Source organism: Lutra lutra, chromosome 5 (genome assembly GCF_902655055.1).
Source record: "Lutra lutra chromosome 5, mLutLut1.2, whole genome shotgun sequence".
Taxonomy (NCBI): Eukaryota; Metazoa; Chordata; class Mammalia; order Carnivora; family Mustelidae; genus Lutra; species Lutra lutra.
In genome coordinates this window covers 121,706,456-121,731,794 of record NC_062282.1, presented here as the reverse complement: position 1 = coordinate 121,731,794, position 25,339 = coordinate 121,706,456, and the positions used below count along the sequence as shown (strand labels likewise).

General features: G+C 40.8%; 2 protein-coding genes across 16 annotated transcripts in view; one reads left to right on the top strand and one right to left on the bottom strand.

Annotated features, from left to right (window-relative positions):
* ERAP1 (endoplasmic reticulum aminopeptidase 1) overlaps window positions 1-21,641 on the top strand; it is a 39,643-nt gene extending 18,002 nt beyond the window's left edge. For both annotated transcript variants that reach the window (XM_047730375.1, XM_047730376.1), the window contains exons 9-19: window positions 159-290; window positions 457-528; window positions 2,237-2,391; window positions 8,975-9,054; window positions 9,615-9,798; window positions 11,289-11,445; window positions 12,868-13,052; window positions 13,930-14,091; window positions 14,532-14,672; window positions 15,475-15,556; window positions 19,958-21,641. In XM_047730375.1, the coding sequence (XP_047586331.1) occupies window positions 159-290; window positions 457-528; window positions 2,237-2,391; window positions 8,975-9,054; window positions 9,615-9,798; window positions 11,289-11,445; window positions 12,868-13,052; window positions 13,930-14,091; window positions 14,532-14,672; window positions 15,475-15,556; window positions 19,958-20,113 (1,506 nt within the window). In that variant the 3' untranslated portion in view covers window positions 20,114-21,641. The remainder of the gene's footprint in view (window positions 1-158; window positions 291-456; window positions 529-2,236; window positions 2,392-8,974; window positions 9,055-9,614; window positions 9,799-11,288; window positions 11,446-12,867; window positions 13,053-13,929; window positions 14,092-14,531; window positions 14,673-15,474; window positions 15,557-19,957) is intronic.
* Window positions 21,642-22,886: 1,245 nt separating this feature from the next.
* CAST (calpastatin) overlaps window positions 22,887-25,339 on the bottom strand; it is a 112,022-nt gene continuing 109,569 nt past the window's right edge. For all 14 annotated transcript variants that reach the window (XM_047730377.1, XM_047730378.1, XM_047730384.1 and 11 more), the window contains 2 exons: window positions 24,429-24,493; window positions 22,887-23,471 (listed from right to left, as the gene is read on the bottom strand). In XM_047730377.1, coding sequence (XP_047586333.1) covers window positions 24,443-24,493 — 51 coding nt within the window. In that variant the 3' untranslated portion in view covers window positions 22,887-23,471; window positions 24,429-24,442. The remainder of the gene's footprint in view (window positions 23,472-24,428; window positions 24,494-25,339) is intronic.

Sequence of the window (25,339 nt, the reverse complement as noted above, 5' to 3'; positions counted from 1 at the left end):
CACTTTTTTTCTGTAAATGCACTTTCTTTAATTGTCACAAATCACAAACTTTGAAAATGTTACCGCGGTTGCATTTTGAAAGAGTTCTTCCAAACTAAAAGTGTGACAGCAGATCAGATGATGATTCAATTTAACAATTACCCACGCTGTCTTTTCAGGGAGCTTGTATTCTGAATATGCTAAGGGATTATATCAGTGCTGACGCATTTAAAAGTGGTATTGTACAGTACCTCCAGAAGTATAGCTACAAAAACACAAGAAATGAGGACCTGTGGAATAGTATGGCAAGTGTAAGTATGGTTTGGTTTAGTCTCTGTGTTGGGGATTACCAGGCTTATTATCATGTTTTGGTTTGGTTTGGTTTGGTTTTTTTCCTACACCCTGTTAATCCTTCTGAGAAGAATCCTGACTGTTTTCTAGAGAACCGGGAATAACACATTTGGTTTTGGTTTTTAGATTTGCCCTACAGATGGCTCCGAAAGGATGGATGGCTTTTGCTCCAGGGGTCCTCATTCATCTTCAACCTCAGTAAGTTCTTGCAGCTGTATGTGGTACCCCGAAACACATGTGCTTACTCCGTGTTCTTTGAAGGAAGCCTCGGGGCCAACCTCTCTGAGGTCTTTCATTCTATCACTGTAACTCCACATAAGACTGTGGTTAGGGGCGCCTGGGTGGCTCAGTGGGTTAAAGCCTCTGCCATTGGCTCAGATCATGATCCCAGGGTCCTCGGATCGAGCCCCACATCAGGCTCTCTGCTCAGCAGAGAGCCTGCTTCCTCCTCTCTCTGTGCCTGCCTCTCTGCCTACTTGTGATCTCTGCCTGTCAAATAAATAAAATCTTTAAAAAAAAAAAAAAGACTGGTTAAACAGTAGCAGACTGACAGCCTTTTTACAGTTTCCCTGATAAGCTGTCTATGCGAGGGGGTGGCATAGCATTCGTGGGAAACGTGTATCACTGGTACTAATTTGTTCAGCTTTGTTCTCTGGAAAGCGGTGAATTTATGACCTGTTCCTCTGGTAGGCTGGGGCTGTGTCAGTCAGCCCATGTGGGTCACTCCCATAACTTTTCATTCGTGAAAAAACAAATGAGGGCAGCGGGCAGCCTTGAGCGCTTAAGCACTGGGCATGAGCTGAGCACTTGACTCCTTTACATCTCAGAGTGAACCTGTGAGCTTAACTGACGGGGGTGTGAAATCCAAAAGCATATGTTGGGTCAGTTGCAGAGTGGGGATTTGAATTTAGATCTAATTCACATTTTTAACTGCTAAGCTATAAAGAATTCTTTTTTTTTTTTTTTTTTTTTTACAGTTGTCTCCCCACCCCCACCCCCAGATTTCAAGTTTTTTTTTTTTTTTAAGATTTTATTTATTTATTTGACAGAGAGAAATCACAAGTAGGCAGAGAGGCAGGCAGAGAGAGAGGAGGAAGCAGGCTCCCTGCTGAGCAGAAAGCCCGATGTGGGGCTCGAACCCAGGACCTGGGATCATGACCTGAGCCAAAGGCAGCGGCTTAACCCACTGAGCCACCCAGGTGCCCCTATAAAGAATTCTTAATATTTGAGTCCCAAAACCACGTGAGTCTGTTTATCCGGACTCGTGGAGTTTTTTCATAGAAAATGGAAGTTGAGTCTAGAGAGGCAGCTACATTTTATTCACCCTATTGTCATTTTTGAGGTCTTTATGGCTTTTAGAGACTGCTTTACTCCGTGATTTCTAGATTTGTTACGTAGTATGTTTTATTGTTTGGCTCTTAAATATCCTTAGAAGCTTTTTTAGTATCCAAGAATATATCCGCTTTTAAGACAGCTGAATGTGGACCGTCTTGATGTTAGCACTGGGAAGGACAGGCGAGTGGCTGAACGTTTTCTCCCATCTTGCCTGTCTGAGCCAGCATTGTTACATAGTTGTTGAATGCCTGACCCTTGGTTTCCCTTCCCTACCTTCATTTATTCACTTGCCTGCCGGGGGCCAGGGTGCCAAGCCCAAGGGATGCCCAGTAGAACCAGATACAGTACCTGCTGGTGAGCCGAGACCTACACAGGTAGAGGAATGGAAAGGCAAACAGTCAGTGCTCCGGTGGGAATGCCACTGCGGAACACAGTGTGGGGAAGGGAGGAGGAGAAGGGGTGAGGAAAAGCTTCAAGGGACTTGTCAACAGGTCTTAGCCCAGGAGTGCAAGCCTGGGCTCTCTATTAGTGTCGGGCGAGTGGTCATGTATCTGTTTTCTGTCTACCTCAGCACTGGAGACAGGAAGGCCTTGATGTAAAAACCATGATGAACACGTGGACGCTGCAGAAGGGCTTTCCCCTGATAACCGTCACGGTGAGAGGGAGGAACGTGCACATGAGGCAGGAGCACTACACCAAAGGACCCGAGGACGCCGCAGAAACTGGGTAACGTTAAGAATGCAACACTCAGGTTGTTGCCTTGGTAACACCTGCCTTGTGCAACAAAAATTCATTTTTCAGGGTGTTCTTGTCTTGACCACTAAAATATTTCAACTAAATCTCTGTATCCTATGAAGTCGAGTTACACACCACCATCTTCCCAAGAGAATAAATGTGGCTTTCAACCTTGGTTCTTCTCAGTAAAGCTGATAATGTATCATTATTTTAACATTGCCATGTCCTGTAGTTTGATGGGATGATAATTCCGGTTTCTGACTGGAAACGAGCTCTACACGAAGCAACTGTCCCTAAATGCCGATAGTGCCTGGCATTTGGGTTGGAATGGAGGACATAGACATGCAGGTGGTGTCTGGGGAGTAGGGGGGACTGCGTTGGTTTTTGGAAGTCTGCGTTAGATCCTGGAGCCAGTTTTTCAGCTTTACCACTTTAGAAGGGCATCACTGGAAAGCAGATTGTGCACCTTGACTGACCCAAATGGACAGTACTTCAATTTGTTTTGAAATAATTTCAGACTTAGAGGAGTTGTAAGAAGAGCACAAAGAATTCTCATGTATTCTTTACCCAGATACACATATATGTTAACTTTTTACTACATTTACTTTATAATTCTCTCTCTCCCCTTCCCCCCCTTCCTCCCCTCTCTTTACATATAACCTGAAATATGTGTATAAAATGCAAAATAGAACCTTTCCATGTATAATCCAAAATATCAGTTGGTTAAGCGACTGCCCTCGGCCCAGGTCAGCATCTTAGAGTCCCAGGATCAAGTCTCACATTGGGCTTCCTGCTCAGTGGGGGTCTGCTTCTCCCTCTGACCCTACCCACTCTCCTGCTCTCTCATTCTCTCTTTCAAATAAATAAAAACTTAAAAAAGAATACTCTTTACCTTTTTATATGCTCTCTACATAGCATATATATTATTCATATATTATTGAAGTATAATTGACAAACAGTATCCCATTTCATGTATACGTCATACTGATTCAATATATTTTTACATTGCAAAATACCAAAAATCTTATTACCATATGTCACTAAAGAAAATTATTACAGTATTTTTGGGGTGGTTGTGTAGCTCAGTGGGTTAAGCCTCTGCCTTCAGCTCAGGTTCTGATCTCAGGGTCCTGGGATCGAGCCCCGCATAGGGCTCTCTGCTCTGTGTGGAGTCTGCTTCCCCCCTCTCTGCCTGCCTCTCTGCCTCCTTGTGATCTCTCTCTCTCTGTCAAAAAATAGATCTTTAAAAAAAAATTATTACAGTATTGACTGTATTCCTTATGCTATACATTATATCCCATGACTTATTTTGAAACTGAAATTTGTATCTCTTAATCTCCTTTACCTACTCCCCCCACCACCCCGCACCACCCCCCACAACCAAGAGTTTGTTTCCTTTATCTATGAGTCTTTGTTTTGTTTTGTGTCTCAGATTACACATAGAGGGAGATCCTTCAGTACTTGTTTTTATCTGTAGGAATTCTTTCACACAGCATAATATCCTTTAGGCCCATCTGTGCTGTTGCAAATGGGAAGATTTCATTCCTTTTTATGGCTAATAGTCTATTGTGTGTGTATGTATGTATGTGTATATATACATCTTTTTATCAACTTCTCACTGGACACTTTGGTTGCTTCTATATCTTGCTATAGCTACACAATGCTGTATGAACGTACAGGTTCATGTACCTCTTCAGATGGGTGTTTTCATTTTCTTTGAATAAATACTCAGAAATAGGATTGCTGGGTCATAGTGTAGTTCTACTTTTAATTTTTTGAGCAACCCTCATACTATTTATGATAGGGACTGTACCCATTTACACTCTAACCTTCAGGAAAACGGAGCCTTCCATTTCCTCAACATTCTTACCTATACTCGTCATTTTTCTTGTTTTTATTGCTTTATTGTCTTTTCATCATGATAACTGTACTCTTGAATCCCCATCACCTATTTCACCCACCCACCCCCCACCCACCTCCCCTCTGGTAATCTATCAGTTCTCCATGGTTGAGAGTGTTTCTCTTTCCTGGTTTCTCTTTTTGTCCTGGTTTCTTTTATTTCTTAAATTCCACATAAGAGTGAGGTCATGTGGTGTTTTTGTCTTTCTCTGTCTTTTTTCACTTAGCATTATACTCTCCAGTTCCATCCATGTCGTTCCAAATGGCAAGACTTCGTTCTTTTTTATGGCTGAGTAATAGTCATTATATCTATATCAGTATATAATCCCACATCTTCTGTATCCATTCATCTGTTAATGGACACTTGGGCTGTCTCCATAATTTGGTTACTATAAGTAATGCTGCTGTAAATATCGTGGTGCATGTATCCCTCTGAATTAATGTCTTCATATTCCTTGGGTGGATACCGAGTAGTGCTATTGCTGGATCATAGGGCAGCTCTGTCGTTAATGTTTTCAGGAACTCCATACTATTTTCCAGCATGGCTGTACCAGTTTGCGTTCCCACCACCAGTGCAGGAGGGCTCCCCTTTGTCCGCATCCTCACCAACACTTGTTTCTGGGTTTTTAATGTTAGCTGTCCTGACAGATGGGAGGTGATATCTCATTGTAGTTTTAATTTGCATATCCCTGATAAGTGATGTTGAACATTTTTTCATGTGTCTATTTGCTATCTGGATGTCTTTGGAGAAATGTCTGTTCATGGCTTCTGTCCATTTTTTTTAACTGGTTTCTTTGTTTTTTGGCTGTTGAGTTTGATAAGTTCTATGCATTTTGGATACTAACCTTTTATTGGATATGTCGTTTGCAAATACCTTCTTTTTCATGGGCTGCACTTTAGCTTTGTTGGTTGTTTACTGTGTAAAAGCTTTTTACTTTGATGTAGTCTCCATAGTTTTTTGTTTTCTTTCTCTTTGGTTCTTTGGTTTTCTTTCTTTCTCTTGCCTCAAGAGACTTATCTAGAAAAATGTATCAGAAATTACTGCCTGTGCCCTCTTTGAGGATTTTTATGGTTTCAAGACTCACATTTAGTTCTTTAATCCATGTTAAGGTTGTTCTTGTGTACGGTGAAAGAAGTGGTGTGGTCTTATTCTTTTGCATGTAGCTGTCCAGTTTGCTAACACCATTTGTTGAAGAGCTTTTCCCCCCTGTATACCGATTCCCCTTTTGTCAAAGATAAATATGATCATGGGTTTGCTTCTGGGTTTTCTGTTCTATTGATCTATGTGTCTGTTTTTTATGCCAGTACCATACAGGTTTAATACTACCATTCTGTAATATGACTTAAAATCTGGTGTTATGGTACCTCCAGTTTTTTCTTTCTCAAGATGGCGTTGGCTATGTGGTTCCATACACATTTTAGAATTGTTCGTTCAAGCCCTGTGAAAAATGCTGTTGGTATTTTGATAGGAATTGCATTAAATATGTAGGTTGCTTTGCATGCCATAGCCATTTTAATGATACCTGTTCTTCCATTCCATGAGCATGGACTGTCTTTCCATTTCTTTGCATCATCTTAAATTTCTTTCATCAGTGTTTTATAGTTTTCAAAATAATAGGTCTTTCACATGTTAGGTTAAGTTTAAGCCTAGATATTTTATTGTGTCTGGTGCAAATACAAGCAGGATTATTAATTTCATGTTCTGCTGTTTCATGGTTAGTGATAGGAATGCAACAGATTTCTGTACATTGAATTTGGATCCCGCAACTTCACTAGGCTCAGTTATCAGTTCTAGTAGTGTTTTAGTAGAGTCTTGAGAGTTTTCTATGTATGGTATCATGTCATCTGCAAATAACGAGAACTTTATTTCTTTCTTACCAATTTGGATGCCCCCTCCTTTTTTTTATGTTGTCTGATTGCTTGGCTAGGAATTCCAGTACTATGTTGATTAAATTGATGAGAATGGACATCTTTCTCTTTTCTTGACCTTAGGGGAAAGCCCTGTTTTTCACCATTGAGTACAGTGTTGATTGTGGTTTGCATATAAGGCCTTTATTATGTTGAGATATGTTTCCTCTAGACCTATGTTGCAGAGGGGTTTTTTTTTTGAAGCATAAATGGAGGTTATACTTTGTTCAGTGCTTTTTCTGCATCTGTTGAAATGATCATATAGTTTATCTTTTCTCTTACTGATGTGATATATCATGTTAATTTGTGTGTGTGTGAATAGTAAGTCACCTTTGCATCCTGGGAATAATCTGGTTTGATTGCGGTGAATGATTTTTTTTTTTTAATGTAGGATTCAGTTTGCTAATGCCTTGTTAAGGATTTTTGCATCTATACTCATGAGAGATACTGGCCTGTACTTCTCTTTTTCATATTTCCTCCTGTGATCTTTTCTTTTCCTCTTATGACTCCTTAACATTTCTTATAAGGCTAGTTTGTGGTTCTTCTTAGTTCAGTGAACATCTTTATGACCATTATTTTGAACTCTTTATCAGGTAAATTACCTGTTTCATCAGGGCTTTTCTTTTTCTGGGATTTTTTTGTTTCCTTTTGTTGGGAATATAATCCTTGGTGTCCTTAGTTTGTTTGACTTCTATGTACTTCTGTGATTTACTGTTAGTTGTGTAGGTTGCATGTGCCTAGTGGCTTTGGCTGGCCAGCTGAAGCCGGAGTGGGATGGGGGAGAAGTGTCCCAGGGCAAAGTGAACCAAGGCTGATCTGGTGAGATGGTTGGAACTGGAGTATGTGTGGGCTGGGGAGTTCTGAGACAATCCTTCCCTGGGCTACCCTGGAGAAATTGCTGAAGTTGGAGGAGATGGTGCCCTGGTTGGAGGTCTAGAGCTAGAGTGGGAGCAGGTTTGGTCCATGGGGTCCCAGGTTGTCCTGTGCCAAGGCCACCATGGTAGGATGGCTGGGGCTTGACTGGGTATAAACCAAGAGGGTCCCAGAGTATTCTGCTGGGGCCACTGCAGAAGGTTGACTGGAGTTGGTATGGGCCAGGAGTTTTGGACTGGCTGGGGTGGCCCTACGCAGCTGGCTAGGTGACTGAACCCTGCCCCTGTCCACAATATCACGGTGGAGGGGGAATGTACACAGTGGTTCTCACCAGCACCTACGACTTCAGAGAGAGTTCTAGCAGTTTGCCCACTGTTTGGTGGATGCTCTAGAGTTGGTCAGTGGATTTTCTTCACTTATAATCTAGTTATCCTCTAAATTGCATTATATCCATCACATCCCAGGGTGGGCAAGTCTGATGGGGGCCTTCGGTAATAGCCCTCCCTCATTACCTTGGGATGGGTTTCCTCTTATCCTGGCTCTTTCTCTGCCTTCTGTGTGTGGTCCCTCTATCATTTGTCATGTAGAAGCTATTCAGTCAGCTCTTGATTCTTCTTCAAAAGGAATTGCTCTATATGTAGGTATAGATTTGGTGTATCCACAGGGGAGGTGAGTTCGATGTCCTCCTATGCTGTCCTCCTGGATCCACAGGCATATATATATGCATATATATATATATATATATATATATATATATATATATATTTATATATATTATATAGATTTTATTTCTTTTATGTATGTATATTGCACAATGTAATACATATATATAGATTTTTTTTTTACTACAGGTAAGTTGGAAACATGATGTCTTCTACTCTGAAATAGTTGTGTGATATTTCTTTTTTTTTGTAGTTGTGTGATATTTCTATAAAAAATAAGAATATTCACCATGTAAGCACAATATAATTATCACAATTATGAAATGAAATTGATCTAATACTTTGATCCATAAACCTGACTTAACTTTTCCACCTTTCCTAATAACGTCTTCATAGCAAAAGAAAAAAGCTCTGGTTCAGGATTCGATAGAGGCTCACATTGCATTGTCACACATGTTCCGTTGTATTTTTTTCTTCTTTTCCCGAAACAGTTCCTTAACATTTTTCTTCTTGCCCTTGACATTTTTGAAGAACACAGGCCAGTTCTGTTCTGTTCTCTTCTCTTCTTTCCTTTTCCTTCTCTTCTTTTAATAGATTATTCTCCAGTCTTTGTTTTCTGCTGTTTGTTCATGATGGGATTCAGGTTGTACATCACTGACAGGAATTCCATTGAAGTGATACTCTATTCTATCTTTTTTTTTTTTTAAGATTTTATTTATTTATTTGACAGAGAGAGATCACAAGCAGGCAGAGAGGCAGGCAGAGAGAGGAGCAAGCAGGCTCCCCGCTGAACAAAGAGCCTGATGCAAGGCTCCATCCCAGGACCCTGGGATCATGACCTGAGCTGAAGGCAGAGGCTTAACCCGCTGAGCCACCCAGGCACCCCTGTGATATTCTATTCTTAATAAATGTAGGAGTGACAGGATGGCGATCTGTGCCATTTATAGGGGTCCAGGTCTTTAAGGTAGGACCTCTGAGCTCCAACCTCTACAGAGGGTGCTGGGGTTCAGTGGAGCCCAAATTCCCAGCTCTACTGAAGAAGTCCGAGAAGAGTGAACAGTGCTTGAACCAGTGTCCCTTGCAAAGCTGGAAAACAGGCTGGTGACATCTTGACCTCTTGGCTCTAGTAGTTTTGGTACCATCGTTAAAACTCGCCTGTGTGTGGCATATGATAGATGATTTCATAACTGTTTGTTGGACTGAATCAACAAATAATCTGTCCTTTCTCTAAGGTACCTGTGGCATGTTCCACTGACATTCATCACTAGCAAATCAAACTCAGTCCAAAGATTTTTGCTGAAGACAAAAACAGGTAACTGATCGCAGAAATAACTAGGTTAAATACAGAAGAAACCAGAAATATGTAGGACTTGCTAAGTTTGTTTTACTATAGATCGTGATTAAAACAGAAGGATTAGGTCAACCTTTGAATTAAGCAAATTGTTGGCTTTCAATTTCTAGTGAAGATAGAAGATTGAAAATATTCTCTGGTAGCAAAAAAGAAAACCAGTGTCTTGCCAGAAGGAGAATAAAGCATCTGAGTTATGTATGCTGAGAGGGAGGGGTTACGAGTGAAAATTCCCCTTTTTTGAACTCTGCTGGATCATATCGTATGTACGGCCTAAAATATGGCTGTATTCTCATAGATCTATAGATCTCAAAATATTGGTGTCTAAAGCTAGTGCTTGCCTTTGCCTATTGGAATGGACTTTTCTGATTTCTGAAAGAAATGTGTCCAAAAGGAAACTCATTTCACTATTAAAATTGTTCAATATTAAACTTGCCTTTAGTTTCTTTGTCCAGTCTCTGATCAGAAAAGCTTTCATCAGCCAAGACAGAAAATGGAGCTCTGATGTATTTTATTTGCTCTAGATGTGCTCATCCTCCCAGAAGAGGTAGAATGGATTAAATTTAATGTTGGAATGAATGGCTATTACATTGTGCATTATGAAGATGATGGATGGGATTCTTTGACTGGCCTTTTAAAAGGAGCACACACAACAATCAGCAGCAATGATCGGGCCAGTCTCATCAACAATGCGTTTCAGCTCGTCAGGTAATGACAGACTCCTCAAAGTCTCGGTTTATTTCTGAAAGCTGCTATTAGCATTCAAATGCTTGATTTCTAAAGACAAAAATGATTCTTTGCTAGTAAGAAGCTAGATGGTGTTTTCTTCTAAATTCTTAAATTCCAAGGTTGCTTCTAGTCTTAGGATTAACCAACCATGTGTCTGTGTCTTTAGAGTAAAGCCGAAGCAAGTAACCTGTATTTTAATGTTGCTAACAACATAGATCAGACTGATGCAAACGTAATAGAAAACCAGAAGACCAGCCTTGTGGAGAAGCTTCTGGTCCCTACAGCCTTGTCCCGTAGCTTTTCTGGCCCTGCTGAAGCTTAGGAGGTTTCTTTCCTTTTTTTTTTTTTTTTTTTTTTTTTTAACGATTTTATTTATTTATTTGACAGAGATCATAAGCAGGCAGAGAGGCAGGCATATAGAGAGGGGAGAAGCAGGCCCCCTGCTGAGCAGAGAGCCCTTGATGTGGGGCTCGATCGCAGGACCCTGGGATCATGACCTGAGCTGAAGGCAGAGGCTTCTGAGCCACCCACTGAGCAACCCAGACGCCCCGCTTAGGAGGTTTCTGCCTATGTCCCTTTGCTCTAAACGTTGAGTTCTTCATTTGCCGGACCTCTCAGGGTGGCAAAAGACAATGGGGCATAAAGACAGAAGTGGTTTTTCTCGTTGTTTCTGCCTACCTGAGACTATTTCCCTCTGTAATATTGCTGAATTCTTGGAGGATTTTGTACTTAATATATACCCTGCCACTGAGACTTTGGACACCTGCCCTCCATAATGAAGGCTTTTTTTTTTTTTAAGATTTTTAAAAATTATTTCATAATGAAGGGATTTATCTATATTCACTTTCTTTTTGAAGTGGAGACAAGAATGTGTTTAATGCAGACGCAGACGCTCAGACTTTTGATTGGGTGGCAGTCTCTCTGGATAAGATTACTATTTTGAGGGGGCGCCTGGGTGGCTCAGTGGGTTAAAGCCTCTGCCTTCGGCTCAGGTCATGATCCTGGGGTGCTGGGATCTAGCCCCGAATCCGGCTCTCTGCTCAGCGGGGAGCCTGCTTCCTCCTCTCTCTCTGCCTGCCTCTCTGCCTGCCTCTCTGCCTACTTGTGATCTCTGCCTGTCAAATAAAAAAATAAAATCTTTAAAAAAAAAGATTACTATTTTGATAAAAATCACTATCTTACTCTGGATGTTGAGCCCCCTGTCTGTTGTTTCTTAGAGGGACAGATGCTGACCTAACTCTTCACCAAGAGTTATCACTGGCTCTATTGTTATTCAAGAAACTTCCTCCGCAGTGGTAAATAAGCCAGTGCTATGTGTGAAAGAAAAGATACTTATATAAAGGTCCTGTTAATAAGGCGGCATTTATATCTGATTGAATGTTTCGCTGGAAGATTAAAATATCTTTTGAAACAAAAAGTTGATTTCCTGGCTTTTGTTTAAACTGCTAACCATGGTGTCTCTTGACCAGCAATGGAAAGCTATCAATTGAAAAAGCCTTGGACTTAGCCCTGTACTTGAAACGTGAAACTGAAATTATGCCGGTCTTCCAAGGTTTGAACGAGCTGATACCTATGTATAAGTTGATGGAGAAAAGAGATATGAAGGAAGTGGAAAATCAGTTCAAGGTAGAAGCCGTCAATAAGTTGAATAGTTACATACTCGTTTGCTTTTGTGTGGTGTGGGAAAGCATCCTTACCATTGTGTATATAGGTATATCTATACAAAGTACATCAGAATTAGTATTTGGATTAAATAGCAAAGATTTGGGTTTCATTCTTACACTAAAGACAAAGCAGTATAAGAATCTGTACTTAAATTTTATGGAATTGTTATTCCCTTCTTTTTGCAAATCCTTTATTTCATTTTACGTGTCTTTTAATGTTTACTATTTAATTTTTATTATATTCAAGTTAACATATAATGTTATTATTAGTTTTAGGGGTAGCATTTAGTGATTCATTGGTTGCATATAACCAATGCTCATTACATCACATGCCTTCCTTAATGCCCATCACCCAGTTACCCCATCCCACCACCTCTTTCCCCTCCAGCAACCCTCAGTTTGTTTCCTGTAGTTAAGAGTCTCTTATAATTTGCCTCCCTTTCTGTTTGTACCTTTTATTTTTCCTTCCTTTCCCCGATACTCATCTGTTTTGTTTATTTAATTCCACATATGAGTAAAATCATATAGTATTTGTCTTACTTTGACTTTTTTCACTTACCATAACACCCCGTATTTGGATCCACATCATTGCAAATGGAAAGGTTTCATTCTTTTTGATGGCTGAGTAATATTACACACACACACACACACACACACACACACACCACATCTTCTTTATCCATTCATCTGTCAATGGACTTCTTGGCTTTTCCCATATTTTCGCTCTTGTGGACATTGCTGCTATAATATTGGAGTCTCTTAGAATCACTCTCTATCCTTTGGATAAATACCCAGGAATGCAATTGCTGGATCATAGGGTAGCTCTATTTTCAACTTTTTGAGGAACCTCCATGCTGTTTTCTAGAGTGGCTACACCAGCTTGCATTCCCACCAACAGTGTAGGAGGGTTCCCCTTTCTCTACATCCTTCACAACATCTGTTGTTTCCTGACTTGTTTAATTTCAGCCATTCTGACTGGTGTGAGGTGGTATCTCATTTCGATGGTTACTCTTAAGATATTCCATGACTCAGGTACTTGAGGAAGAGGGACAAAATCATTTTTGGCAAAATGTTATGAAGTCCTATTGTATGATTTGCTCTCAAAATTTAGTTCTATAAACCTGGTTTCAAAAGTGGCAGTTCATCATGATTTTTAAATAGATAAAGGTATATTTATAAAAGATGCTTATGCAAATAGTAAAATCATGATTTTCTTGTTTTTGCCCCCTTTTATAAGTAAATATAAACAGAATCACGTGGTTAAAAAAAAAGAGTTGGATCACACTTTAACAATTAATCCTCACCCCCCCTGAGGGTATATCAACTGGTCTAAAACACAAGGCGGCCCAGGACAGTACTGGTGATACGTGTGGCTTTCCCGCAGGCCTTTCTCATCAGGCTGCTGAGGGACCTCATTGATAAGCAGACGTGGACAGATGAGGGCTCTGTCTCGCAGCGAATGCTGCGGACTGAGCTGCTCCTACTTGCCTGCGTGCGCAAGTATCAGCCCTGCGTGCAGAGGGCGGAAGCCTATTTCAGAGACTGGAAGGAAGCCGATGGAAATCTGAGGTCAGTGCTTACCGAACAGCGAGTCTGTTCCCGTAAAGGCTATCTTTTCTGTTTTTCATCGTCCGTGCTAGATGTTGGGAGAAAAAAACAAGTAGAGACAAACCTCCCGTGCTGTACTTCTTGGGAAAATGAATTGCTTTTTGGGATTTTTCTGTGTATCTCTCAACTTTCTGTTTTAAGAAATGCTAGGAGGGAAATTCTATATATAAAAGTCAAATAGCTGGAGAGTTAAAATGGGATCAGAATGATTTCCGTCTAATGGAGGTAAAGACCAGAACTGTAACAATTGTCCTAGAGAGGAACAGAGGCAGTGCATGCCACAGTAGTAGCTTCTTTGGGCTTCCAAAGTCCCTGATAAGGTGTGTGTAGTAGTTGCTGATACTATTGAAGCGAAGTAGGGTCTTCCTGTATTTAGAATTTATTCTTGAACTTTAATCTTTGGAGCTTAAATCTCTCTAGGAGATATTAAGCCAACAATCTACATGGCTCCATTTAAAGAAAAACCTGCGAACAGTGGTCCTATTGCATTCCTGACTTTTGTTCATGGGCTACATCTTGAGTCTACTTTGAATTTCTTTCTTTTGGCCTGAGAAGTGACCGTCTGTCCTGTTCCCCAGCATCATGGTGTTATATATGTAGGTATTTCTCAAAGTGGCTTTTCCCATTATGGTTTTGAGAAGGGTACTTATAACCTAATTGTAGATACTTCCTTGTGCCTCTCCCATAAAATCTGAAGAAAGAGGTAATTTTTGTTTATATTTCCAGGCATGTTGCTCTGCTCACTGGGCCAGTTTATTAGTTTGTCATTGGTCATCACTCTACATCCAGACACACTTCCTGCCTCTCAGACTCTCACCAGTGATCTTCTTTCCCACAGCCTGCCCAGTGATGTGACCTTGGCAGTGTTTGCTGTGGGGGTCCAGAACCCTGAAGGATGGGATTTTCTTTATAGAAAATATCAGTCATCTTTGTCTACTTCCGAGAAAAATAAAATAGAATTTGCCCTCAGTATTAGCCAAGATAAGAACAAGCTTCAGTGGTGAGTAATTCATTCATGTTCACGTGGCCAAGAGGAATTAAATGAGCTCAGATCTCTTTGTTCTCTTGGCTGGGAACTGCCTTTTCTGTTGGGAACATTTTTCGAGTGGGCATATGTGTAATGAGTGTGGTCATTAATTAGGGGAGAAGCAGGTGTTAGGAAAAATATTTAAAGGGATATATATTTGTGTCTCTTTAATATGTTTAGAAACACATATGGCAAAGGCCTTTCTTCAGTTGTCTTATTAGCAAATGAGAATACATGAGCATGGGTGTTGAAACACTATTTAAATGTGAATTTTTCTTATGTAGCTATAGCAACTATCTTGTGTTTATTATTGACAGATGGGCTTTTTTCTGTCACGCATTATTTTACTGAAGAAATTCATAACTTTTCTAGGGACTTCTCATTGTTAACATTTCATCTCTTAATCGTTCTAGGCTACTAGATGAAAGTTTTAAGGGAGATGTAATAAAAATTCAAGAGTTTCCATATATTCTTGGAGCTGTCAGCAGGAACCCGGTGGGATATCCATTGGCCTGGCAGTTTCTGAGGGAAAATTGGGATAAACTGATAGAAAAGTAAGTAGTGTCAAAACTTGTGCTGTGACTAGAAAGGTTCATGAACCCGCTAGAAAGGTCCATGAACCCGCGTGTGTTTTAGCTTTGTTAAACAACAGTTAAAGTCTAGACGGATTTTTTTGATTGAAGAGAGCAAGTAGAGGTACTTAAAAAACTCGTCTTAGAAAATATAACACTTAAATTTAGTGCTAATGAATCTGGATAGTCCAGTGTTCCAGTCCATCTGGAATAATCCTTTTCGACACCACAGACCGATCTTAAGGCCTCCTGTGCGCAGTTCACCCCAAACTGTGGGTTAGCACTTTGGTCTGCTTGTCTGTGCCCTTGCCTTGCTCTTAGAGCACTTACCAAGCCTCTACCGCTTTCTTTTGGGTACTGAGTCGTTTACTCAGCAGTTGGTGTTTTGTTTTTGTGTGTGTGTGTGTGTTTTTTTTTTTTTTTTTTTTTTTTTTACAACTACATCTTAACACTTTTGAGGGTAGAGATCATGTCATGGATTTTTCATGCCTAAGCAGTTTCTAGTTAAATACTGTAAGCACATAAGGTGCTTAAAAACACATGCCGAGGGGTGCCTGGGTGGCTCAGTCAATTAAGCCTCTGCCTTCAGCTCAGGTCTTGATCCCAGGGTCCTGGGATCGAGCCCTGGGTCAAGCTCCCTGCACAGTGAAAAGCCTGTTTGTCCCTCTCCCTCTGCCTGCCTCTGCCTACTTGTGTTCTCTCTCTGCCAAATAAATAAATTAAACAAACCACAAGTCGAATGAATCGATATTTTACGATACATCTTGACGATTTCCATTTCCAGGTTTGAACTTGGCTCAAATTCCCTAACCCATATGGTCATCCGAACAACAAGCCAGTTCTCCACAAGAGCACGGCTTGAAGAGGTAAAGAAAACTTAATTGAAATTAAGCAACAATTAGCTAATAAATATGGGGTAGACAAAACAAGGGTGTGATGAGTTAGGAATGGATTTTGTCACTTAGTAGATATTCTTTTTGGATGCTCTGGTAACCAAAATTACTTACAAATGAACTATTGAAAACTATGTACTTCCTCAACACAATAAGAAGCTTGGCTCTGCCATTACAAACCTTTGTGCTTAAGAAATTACTGGAGACATTTAATTCTGTATTTCTTAGGATATTAAAAGTGATCGTTAGAGGTGTACATGACCTACATGATCATCTAGCTATTATGAATGAGGCAGGACTGGAATCTTGGTTCTCTGCTATCCAGGTTCAGGATTTCTTGTTACTTATATGCACCTTGAGAAATAATTTTAGGCAACTTACAAGGTCCATATATAAAAGAAAAGTTAAATAACAAGAAGCTGCATGAGTGACAGAGGTAACTCTATCAGGGATTTATGCTGAGGACAATTTATTGCCATTGAACCCTAAATACAGCAAAGTTTCCTAGCAGTCTGGAAAAAAATGAGAAAACAGTGTAAGTTATTCTCATTGTCTAGTAAGAGGGAACCACAGAACATAAGTTTCCCACAAAAGCAGACTCTTCATTCAGTCCTAAACTTTGAGGAATTTGATGTCAAGGTCATTGTTGTGCCCCTTCTATAAAAATGTTTCCAAAGGCATAGAAAAATTTTATAAGGCTTTTAAAAAATAGGTTACACGTAGGGCGCCTGGGTGGCTCAACGGGTTAAGCTGCTGCCTTCAGCTCAGGTCATGATTCCAGGGTCCTGGGATCGAGTCCCGAGTTGGGCTCTCTGCTCAGCAGGGAGCCTGCTTCCCTCTCACTCTCTCTCCCTGCCTCTTCGCCTACTTGTGATCTCTATCAAACAAATAAATCTTTAAAAAAAATAGATTGCACATAAATAAAAGCTGAGAACCTAATACTGATCTTTTTAGGAAAACTTCCATTGTATGTTCTGGTTACACCATGATAGAGCTTGATATGGGGAGAATGCTTTGAAAATGAGTAAGAAACGTCCCATCCCTTCTCTCTGGTTTTCATGCAGGCTTGTCAAATTAACTGGCACATAATCCAAGGTTGAACTCGAGTGAGCAGAGCTATTCTGTGTGATGATGGGGACCAGTCAAGAGCTAGGGGTAGTTAAGACAGTTGTCCATAACCCGAATCTGTAGCAACAAAACATTTCATTTCGTCACTTGCTCATTCCTTTGTTTTCTCAGTAATTCTCTAAAGATATGACATTTTTACTGTAAGGCTGATGTGGATTTAGGTTCTGGGGCTATGATGAGGAACAGAGTAGACAAAGCCCTTGTCCTCATAGAGCTTAAATTCTGCTGGGGGTATAAGTTACAAAGTGACCTAAGTTAGGCTATATGCTCGGAAGATGAATGAGGCAAGGTAAGGAGAGCGTGACGGGGTAAGAACTTTGTTTTATGGGATGGTGAGGAGACTTTTGAGCAGAGACTGAAGGAGATGCAGGTGTGTGTTGTGTGCAAAAGGCCTGAGATATATATATAGGGCATGGAAGTGATAAAAGCCTGGATGTCATCAGAAGGGAGAACGTTCTCCTGTGTAGGAGTCAGCCCGGAAGTCTTCTTGGCCTCCACATCCAGGTCATCCCGGAGTCTCCCTGGCTCTGCTCCCAGCATCTCTACTGTATCTGTGCACTCGGCTGCATTTACTCCACCCTAGGCCTCTCCGCTCCTGCCTGGCCCATGGTGAGAACCGCCTGCCTGACTTCCCACTTGGCCAACACTAGACCATTTTCCACATTTAAATCTGAAAATCAGCCCATGACTAATCCTTCCTTGAAACTTGACCTGTGGATCTTGGAATAAATGCCAGACCTTCCCTCCCCACATGCATGCAACCATAATGCCTGGGCTCTGGCCCACCTCTCCAGCCAGTGAGCACACACTGTCCTGTGTCCCCATCCTGCAAACCTTGAACCACTCAGCTGCCTCCTGCTCCTGCACCAGAAGGTGCTGATCCTGTCTCAAAGCCTCTAAACTTCTCTCTGCCTCGCTTGGTCTGCCCCTAACTTGTCAGTGGAAAGGCTTGTTGAGTCCTTCAGAGGTCCCAGGTCACATGTCACCTTCCCAGGCTGCTCTGTGGAAAGCAGGCCACCCGTCCCAGTCGGTCTTCCAGCCTCAGTGTATTTCGTCCACGATAGCATATTAACAGTAGCCGTGTTGACTGCTTGTTGTCTTCCCAAGTAGAGTGTAAGCTCTAGGAGTACATGGGTTCCTTGCCTGGTCCCTTGCCACCGCCTCAGTGTCTAGCACAGTAATTAGGCCAGAGTGATGAGGACGTGTTAGAGGACATGTTCATGAAGAGATGGATGAGGTTGAGTCCCGTTACGGGCTGAGGTTTAAGCTCTGCCCTTGACCCACATTACATAACTACATTCTCAGCAGTGCTCTGGGAGGGAGAGCTCATCCTTATTTCATTAAAGAGGAAATTGAGTCCCAGAGAAGTTAAATCATTTACAAAGGGTCAAACAAGTTAGTAGGATAAAACTTTTTTTTCCCCCGATCTCTGTATCACACTGCTGATTGCACAGGAAATGCTCTGAAGGAGGCATGTTTGAATCCAGTGCTCATTTGGGATGCTGCATTTCCCAAGGTAGATGAGGGTACGGAGAGAGAATCTGGAGTCAGGAAAGGTCTGAGGGCAAGGCTTATCAGCTGGCTTGGTTACAGCTCTTACAGGTTTTTTGTTTTTGTTTAGTTTTGTTGGTTTTTTTAGTGGTACTATTGTGAAGGGCTCCTTCAGGATTCTTTCTTTTTTTTTTTTTTTTTTTTAATTTGACAGATCACAAGCAGGCAGAGAGGCAGGCAGAGAGAGAGGAGGAAGCAGGCTCCCCGAGAGAGCAGAGAACCCGATGCGGGGCTCGATCCCAGGACTCCGAGACCATGACCCGAGCCGAAGGCAGCGGCTTAACCCACTGAGCCACCCAGGCGCCCCTCCTTCAGGATTATTTCAGATAATATGAAAATATTTAAGAAGCCATGCTTAATCATTAAAAAGTTAGTAAAATTGGGACACCCGGGTGGATCAGTTGGTTAAGCGGCTGCCTTCAGCTCAGGTCATGATCCCAGCATCCTGGGATCGAGTCCCACATCGGGCTCCTTGATGGGCAGGAAGGCTGCTTCTCCCTCTGCCTCCCACTCTGTCTGCCTGTGCTCGCTCTTTCTCTAATAAATAAAATCCTTAAAAAAAAAAAAAAGTAAAATTATCGATGTGACTGGACTGCTGAAAAGAACAGTTGTTCTCTGACCTGAATATTTAATCTGGAGTCTGAGAGTCTGAAAGAGTGGGCTAAGCTTCAAGCGAAGGCAGGACCTTGAGGGACGGTCTGTGTTCTTCAGGTGGCTACAGCAGGAGGGCGGGCCTGGAGCTCACTGAAAAGTTGTATTGAGATACAGTTTGAAAAAAACCCCAAGTCATTTAAAATTGGAATTTGACCTTCAAAAGCCTGTTCTTACCCTTCTCTTTTTCTTAAACTTAAAATATCATAACACAGATTTTTAAGGAATTAACTGTCTGGAATCCATGTTGAATAAATACAACATCTTGGCTTAGACTTACTTCCTGTCTCCACAGTCAAAAATTTATGGATTAATGCTGTGAAAACTTAGGGGACAAGGTTAAGAACTTTTTAAGGTGAAACAATACTACATTAGTCTGTGCTGAGGCCAAATCAGACAGTGTCTCACATGAGCTTAAAGGAGTTAAGAAACCCAGCCCTGAAACAAGAGGAGGCAGCGGTCTCTTATCTCCTTAAAACCATGGGCAACTTGGTGTGGGTTTTAATCTTAGAGGAACAATACATGAATTGTGGATTAGGATAAAAAAATTTGGCAATGCTTGGGGGATTACCACCATAACTTGCTAAGAACCCTTTTCCTCAGCGTTCCACTAATGATCTACAAGGCCAGGCCCATGGAGAAAGACTGCACTTGTGTGACCGAAACTGTTTTACTTGGCAAAGAAGAAACTGCACATTCTGCTTTTTAGACACCATGTTTAAAAAAAGTTTGCATCTGCCTGTATATAAAAATACATATTAATATACTCAAACCCTAATTATTAAATGGTACACAGTGAAGTCTTTTACAATCTGGCAACTGTGAATAAATAAAAAAGCTGCGGAGAAAAATAAAAATTTGACATCATGAGGCATGAGCTCATTTCATATAGCTTAAGTTTATGTGTATATAATTGTATCCAGACCCCTGGCGCTGCCTGCTATGTAGAATTTTGATACATGCTGGAAATTTGGCTTCGGTTTTAACTAGCCCAAACTTAGATTTGTGTAATACATTTTTAAAAAATCCGGTTTTCCTTACCAGGTAGAAGAATTCTTCAGCTCTTTAAAAGAAAAGGGTTCTCAGCTGCGTTGTGTCCAACAAACAATTGAAACCATTGGGGAAAACATCCGTTGGATGGACAAGAATTTTGAGAAGATCAGGGTGTGGCTACAAAGCCAGGAGCTCGAACTGCTCTAACAGTTTGTTCCTTGCTGGTTCCTGTGATGTGTAATTGCTACAATGTCTTTGAATGGGATTATTTTCAAATCAGAGATGGCGGTTTCGGCTCCACTGAAGAGGATCCCTTTTCCTTCTTCCTCATTGGACTAATCCTGTGAAAAGACCGGTGACTAAATTGTCCATCGCTGGGTTACTGCTACTATGTCTCTTGACAGGTGTTGCCTTGCCCTGTCAACCCAGGGGGTGGGTTCCCTACTGTGGAGGAGTACCTTAGTCCTTTTGTTTCCTTACACTTATGCCTGGTGCTTTCCAAAGTCCTCCCCATGTGTGTGTCACCCATAAGCTGTTGAGTCACTGTCTTCTAGAGACTTGTGAATAGTGCAGACTATTGAACAGTGAACGGTTGGATTGATGACTAAGCCGGTACGGTCCACCTTTCCGTTCCCTGCTGCAGGCCGAGGCTGACTTCTAGGCCCATGTCCTAGGCTTGTTTGCTCTCTTTTGGTCAGTCTCCCAGGAAGGCAGATGGAAGTGGGGGTGGGAGAGAGTATATGGGGGTGTTTTATTACCCTGGCTCCCTTGGAGGCTGCCTTTGGCTGACCTCCACTCAAGCTCGGCTCCTGAGAGGCACCCCCCACCACCCATCAGTCCTTTACACACCTGCCTTCTGGAAGCAGCTTCCTGCTCTCATCCCTCCAGGCTGAGGGAGGGGTGAAGGGCAGGCCTGGCTCTCACTGGCAGTACTTATGGGTTCCTTCCATCCTCCCCACACCTTTGTTGAGAAAACAAAACTTTTTATAGAATCCTCCTCAAATAATTAGTGTGGTCTACTTCCTCAGGGACGCCGACTGATACTGTCCCTCTGAGAAAGCAGGGAATATTCATTTAGGTCTAGCAGAGCAGCCTTTCATCTGAAGTTGAACCTGGGAGCTGTTGACACTTGGGTAGGTGATGCTGCTTCTCCCTGCTCCATATTTGGCCTAGCTTGTAACTGGCACTTACTGCCACCAAGTTACAGCAGAGTCTCCCATAAATTATGTACTGTAAAACTGAAAATACTTATAATTAGCTTATGTGTGGACAATGTATTGTCTTTGAAGTCTTTTCTGAGTTTTAATATACTGCAAAATTTAGGATAAAAGAGTATGATATGAAAAAATGTCAATGTGTTCCAAAACACTGTGGCACAGAGTGACTTCTGGACACCAATGTGTTTACAATTCTATTTTTGTATGTATTGCATGGTCCTCATGGTTTGAGAAATCAAAACAAAAGAAATCACTGGTAATTTCTACCCCCCAAGGTATTAACCTTTTAAAAGACATACAAAGCCAAAATTTCAATGTAAAATATTTTTAATTGTGGGTAATATTTTTGTATTTTGATTTAATGAAACATGGAAATGGTGGTTTTCATTTTTGGTCACCTGTGGAACCTCTTCTAATTTGCTTTTGTTGGCGAAGTCCATTTTCTAAATAGATACAATATTGCTACACCAATGTACAAATTCCTTTTTTGTAATAAAAGTTGTCTCCTTGGCCTCTAAGCAGACATTTGCAGTGATTTCCTCCTCATGAGACAGGTGCAAGACGACGATGATTCTATAACTTAGTCTTGTCCTCACTAATGACCAGTAAACACCCAAGTCTTGAAGCCCTTTGTGATGAACAAAAAGGCCTATGCAGAGTACCTTTTCTGTTTACTATCACAAGCATGTTTTCAATCTTTGGATTTAAAAGTACTTGTATATAGCATGGGAATCCCTCATACTGCAGCCAATTCCCTGCACGGTATCTGTCAATCAACAGTTTCACTTAAGAAAACAAAAGCAACCCCCCCCCAACTTTATACTACCTAATTAGAAGAATTAGAAATAGTTAAATCCCCGAGGAACAGTGTTTTTTTGTGTGTGTGTTCTCATTAGTGCCTTGGAAAGGGCTGTTTAGTCACCCTAACACCGGCTTTTATTTCCCAGATTTAGAATGATAGAATAATGCCGGCATCTCTCATGGGATAGATACACAGCTTTTAAAGCGGGTGAAGCTTGAAACCCTATAGGTATGTGCATGTTTTTTAAGAGAATTTTTGAAGAGAATTTTATGCCCCATTATAAGCTTTTTGTTGTTGTTGGCCCCCCCCACCTTTAGACAGTATTAGTGATACTAAGTTTTAGTGAAGTCAGTTAAGTTCTGATAAAAACTTAAAATACCTGCTTGGCAAGGCTTCTCTGGAAACAAATTGCAAATCAGTTTGATGACAGGGACCTGATATCTTTTCCTGCCTTCAGGACCAAGATATAAAGATGAAATTATCAGAATCCCCTCAAGGCTATCAGTGCTAGGTTCGCAAACAATTCATTCCAGAAGATCTGAGAAACCCAAGCCTAGGGTCTCAGAGTCTGGTTCTTGAATTACTGTGGGGGGAAAACCAGGTTTTTAAATTCTGGATAGCTTTTTTTTTTTTTTTTTTAAGTAAAAGTTTTTGTATTTGGTAAACCCAACTTCCATGAAGCCAGTCGGGATACAGTGCACGGACTAAGGTGGCAATGGCTCTAAGCGAACAATTGCTCTGGTTATGTGTGTCAGAAATGGAAAGCATAGCTTAACACAGTAACCCAAGTTCAAGGCATATGCATAGTCTAAGGATTAGATTTTACTACTTTCGGAACTCATTATGTGGTGACAGACTGCATTTTGCTTCTCTGACTTGATTCAAGTCTCAGTGTCTTTTGTGCTGGCTCTAAGGGCCAGAAGCCCTGACCTCTGGCAAAAAAGAATACTGGGGCAGTATGTCCTGGTCTGTCCAGGTTATCTATTAATTTATTAGCAGCCCAAGAGGAGATAATGTGCCCAATGTACAATATTTTAGGTTTGACTTATAAACATTAACCCAAAGAAATCTCAAGTACAATTCCAAAGCCCAAGAGGAAATGGATCATGAGAAATTAGGACATTCGACACGTTCAAAGCATTGCTTTCCAAATGCTAACAACAACAAAAGAATTAAGTGCTAAGTGAAAATACCAATGAGATTTACAGGCACTGTGTATAGAATGTGCAAAAGTTTGCAAAGGTTTTTCCTTTTTTTATGTGTTGCTTTAAGAAACTATCAAATATATCTCATAGAAATATAAAGTTCCCATCTCTCCCAACTGAAGGCATTTTTTAAAAATTCAAAGTTTATCAATACTCAGTACAGTAACACAGATGAACCACACAAATTCATTTTCTTTCTGGGAAAAGAATAACCAATGTTTAGGATATCAAGATTGGACAAGTAACACTGTCTAGAAGCCACCCAGAAAAATCTGCTGTTGTTCAAAGCTTTGTCCTTCAAAAGTCACCATCCACCAGCTGAAGATTTTATAGGCAGATACCTTGAAAAAGTCAAAAGGAAAAAAAAATCTAGTAAACTGTTTGATATGTAATTTTCTTGACATGGGCATAGTCAATTTAACATTTACTAAAAGCACTAACAGACAGCAACAGGGAATTTCCTGTAAGTAAACCTGAGCATCTTAAAAAAATTCTAGAATTTAGAAAATAAAAAACTTGTAATTTGGGTGAATATCTTTGGAATAGGTCTAATAAGGATACCTCCCTTGTTAAAGGAAATACTTTACCATGGTGACAGAGACAAACCCAATCTTACCTGCATTTTTTAAAATTTCTTTAGGCTTTGGTCAGCCAGTGGTCAGGAGGTTGGAGGACTTAAGAGTAAGACCCATTCCTTGATTAGAGGAATTACATAGTATGAAAGGTAAGGGCTTTCAGCGTAAATCTGAGTCCTTCATCCACATTAGTTCTTAAGTCACCATCAAGTAGGATTAAACAAAATACTTGACTTTGACCACTTTTGTTCATCTTAGTTTACAATCTTTCTTTTTGCCTTTGTTCCAGAAAACCCTGTAATTTCCACTAGACCATAAGGGGTACTGCTGTCCAGCCCACCATGTTGGTCTTTGGTAACATGAGCACCCTAAGAATATTGGTCTGTAAGATGTCACAGGCTAATTGGGCTTTGTCACAGTAACCGGTAGTCACAAACATTTGGGTTTCGAAGGCTCGGCTAGACTTAGGCGGTCATTTTCTTTAGGAACCTGGCCTGATATTTTAAAAGACCTCATAATTATAAAATTATTATTTTTAAACATTCTAGTAGCCCATGATTTCATTTATTGCTTTAACTGAATTAACCTCTAGACATTGCAATGTGCATTTCATGCCAATAGTTGACAGAAAGCACGAGTAAGAAGTAGACTTGGTTTCCCTGCCTATAACACAGGTCTATAGAAGGTACAGTTGTTTTCATTTACAACAAACACCCAACTTACCAATAGTGTAAACTTTAACTTGTATTTTTTTCATCAGCTTTTAGCTTCTTAGTTTCCTCCTTTGCCTAAAAGGGAAAGCAGAACGATCACTGAACTCTTTCTTTCCTGGATAAAGTATCACAAAGCAGATCTATCAGAAGATGCTTAAGAAGAGATGGGCTTTTCTGAATTAAAGGATCCAAAAATGACAGGTCAGTGGAGGAAAGTTAGATTAACCTAAGGATTTCCTTTTCATTTAGCCCAAAGTATGAATTGTTCTCCTTCAAGTCTGTAAACTAAAAATAACCCTAGGCAATTTAAAATTTTTTACTCTAATTTTTTTTTTTGAAGGCTACAATAATTGAAGAAAAACACAAGAATTCTTGAATGCTATTCATTCATTCTATAGTGATTTCTTTCTTTCTTGGGGGCACCGTTGGGCAGCTAATCCACTGAGATACAAGTGCATGAGCAACTAATTATCAAGTCTGGTTTCCTATATTGTTTACAGGTTTCACTCCCTTTTTTTTTTTTTTTTTTAAGATTTTATTTATTTATTTATTTGAGAGTGAGAGGAAGCAGGATAGAGAGCACAAGCAGGGGGAGTGGCAGAGGGAGAGGAAGGGAGAAGCAGGTTTCCCGCTGAGCAGGGAGCCCGATGTGGGACTCGATCCCAGGATGCTGGGATCGTGACCTGAGCTGAAGGCAGACGCTTAACGACTGAGCCACCCAGGTGCCCTGGTTTCACTCCATTTTGAGTTATAAATTGACATGTAACATTAGTTTCAAGTGTACAACAAGGATTTGATATTTGTATATATTGCAAAATGATGAACATAGTACGTCTAGGTATCATACACTGTTAAAAATTTTTTCCCCTTGGGGGACCTGCGTAGCTCAGTGGGTTAAAGCCTCTGCCTTCAGCTCAGATA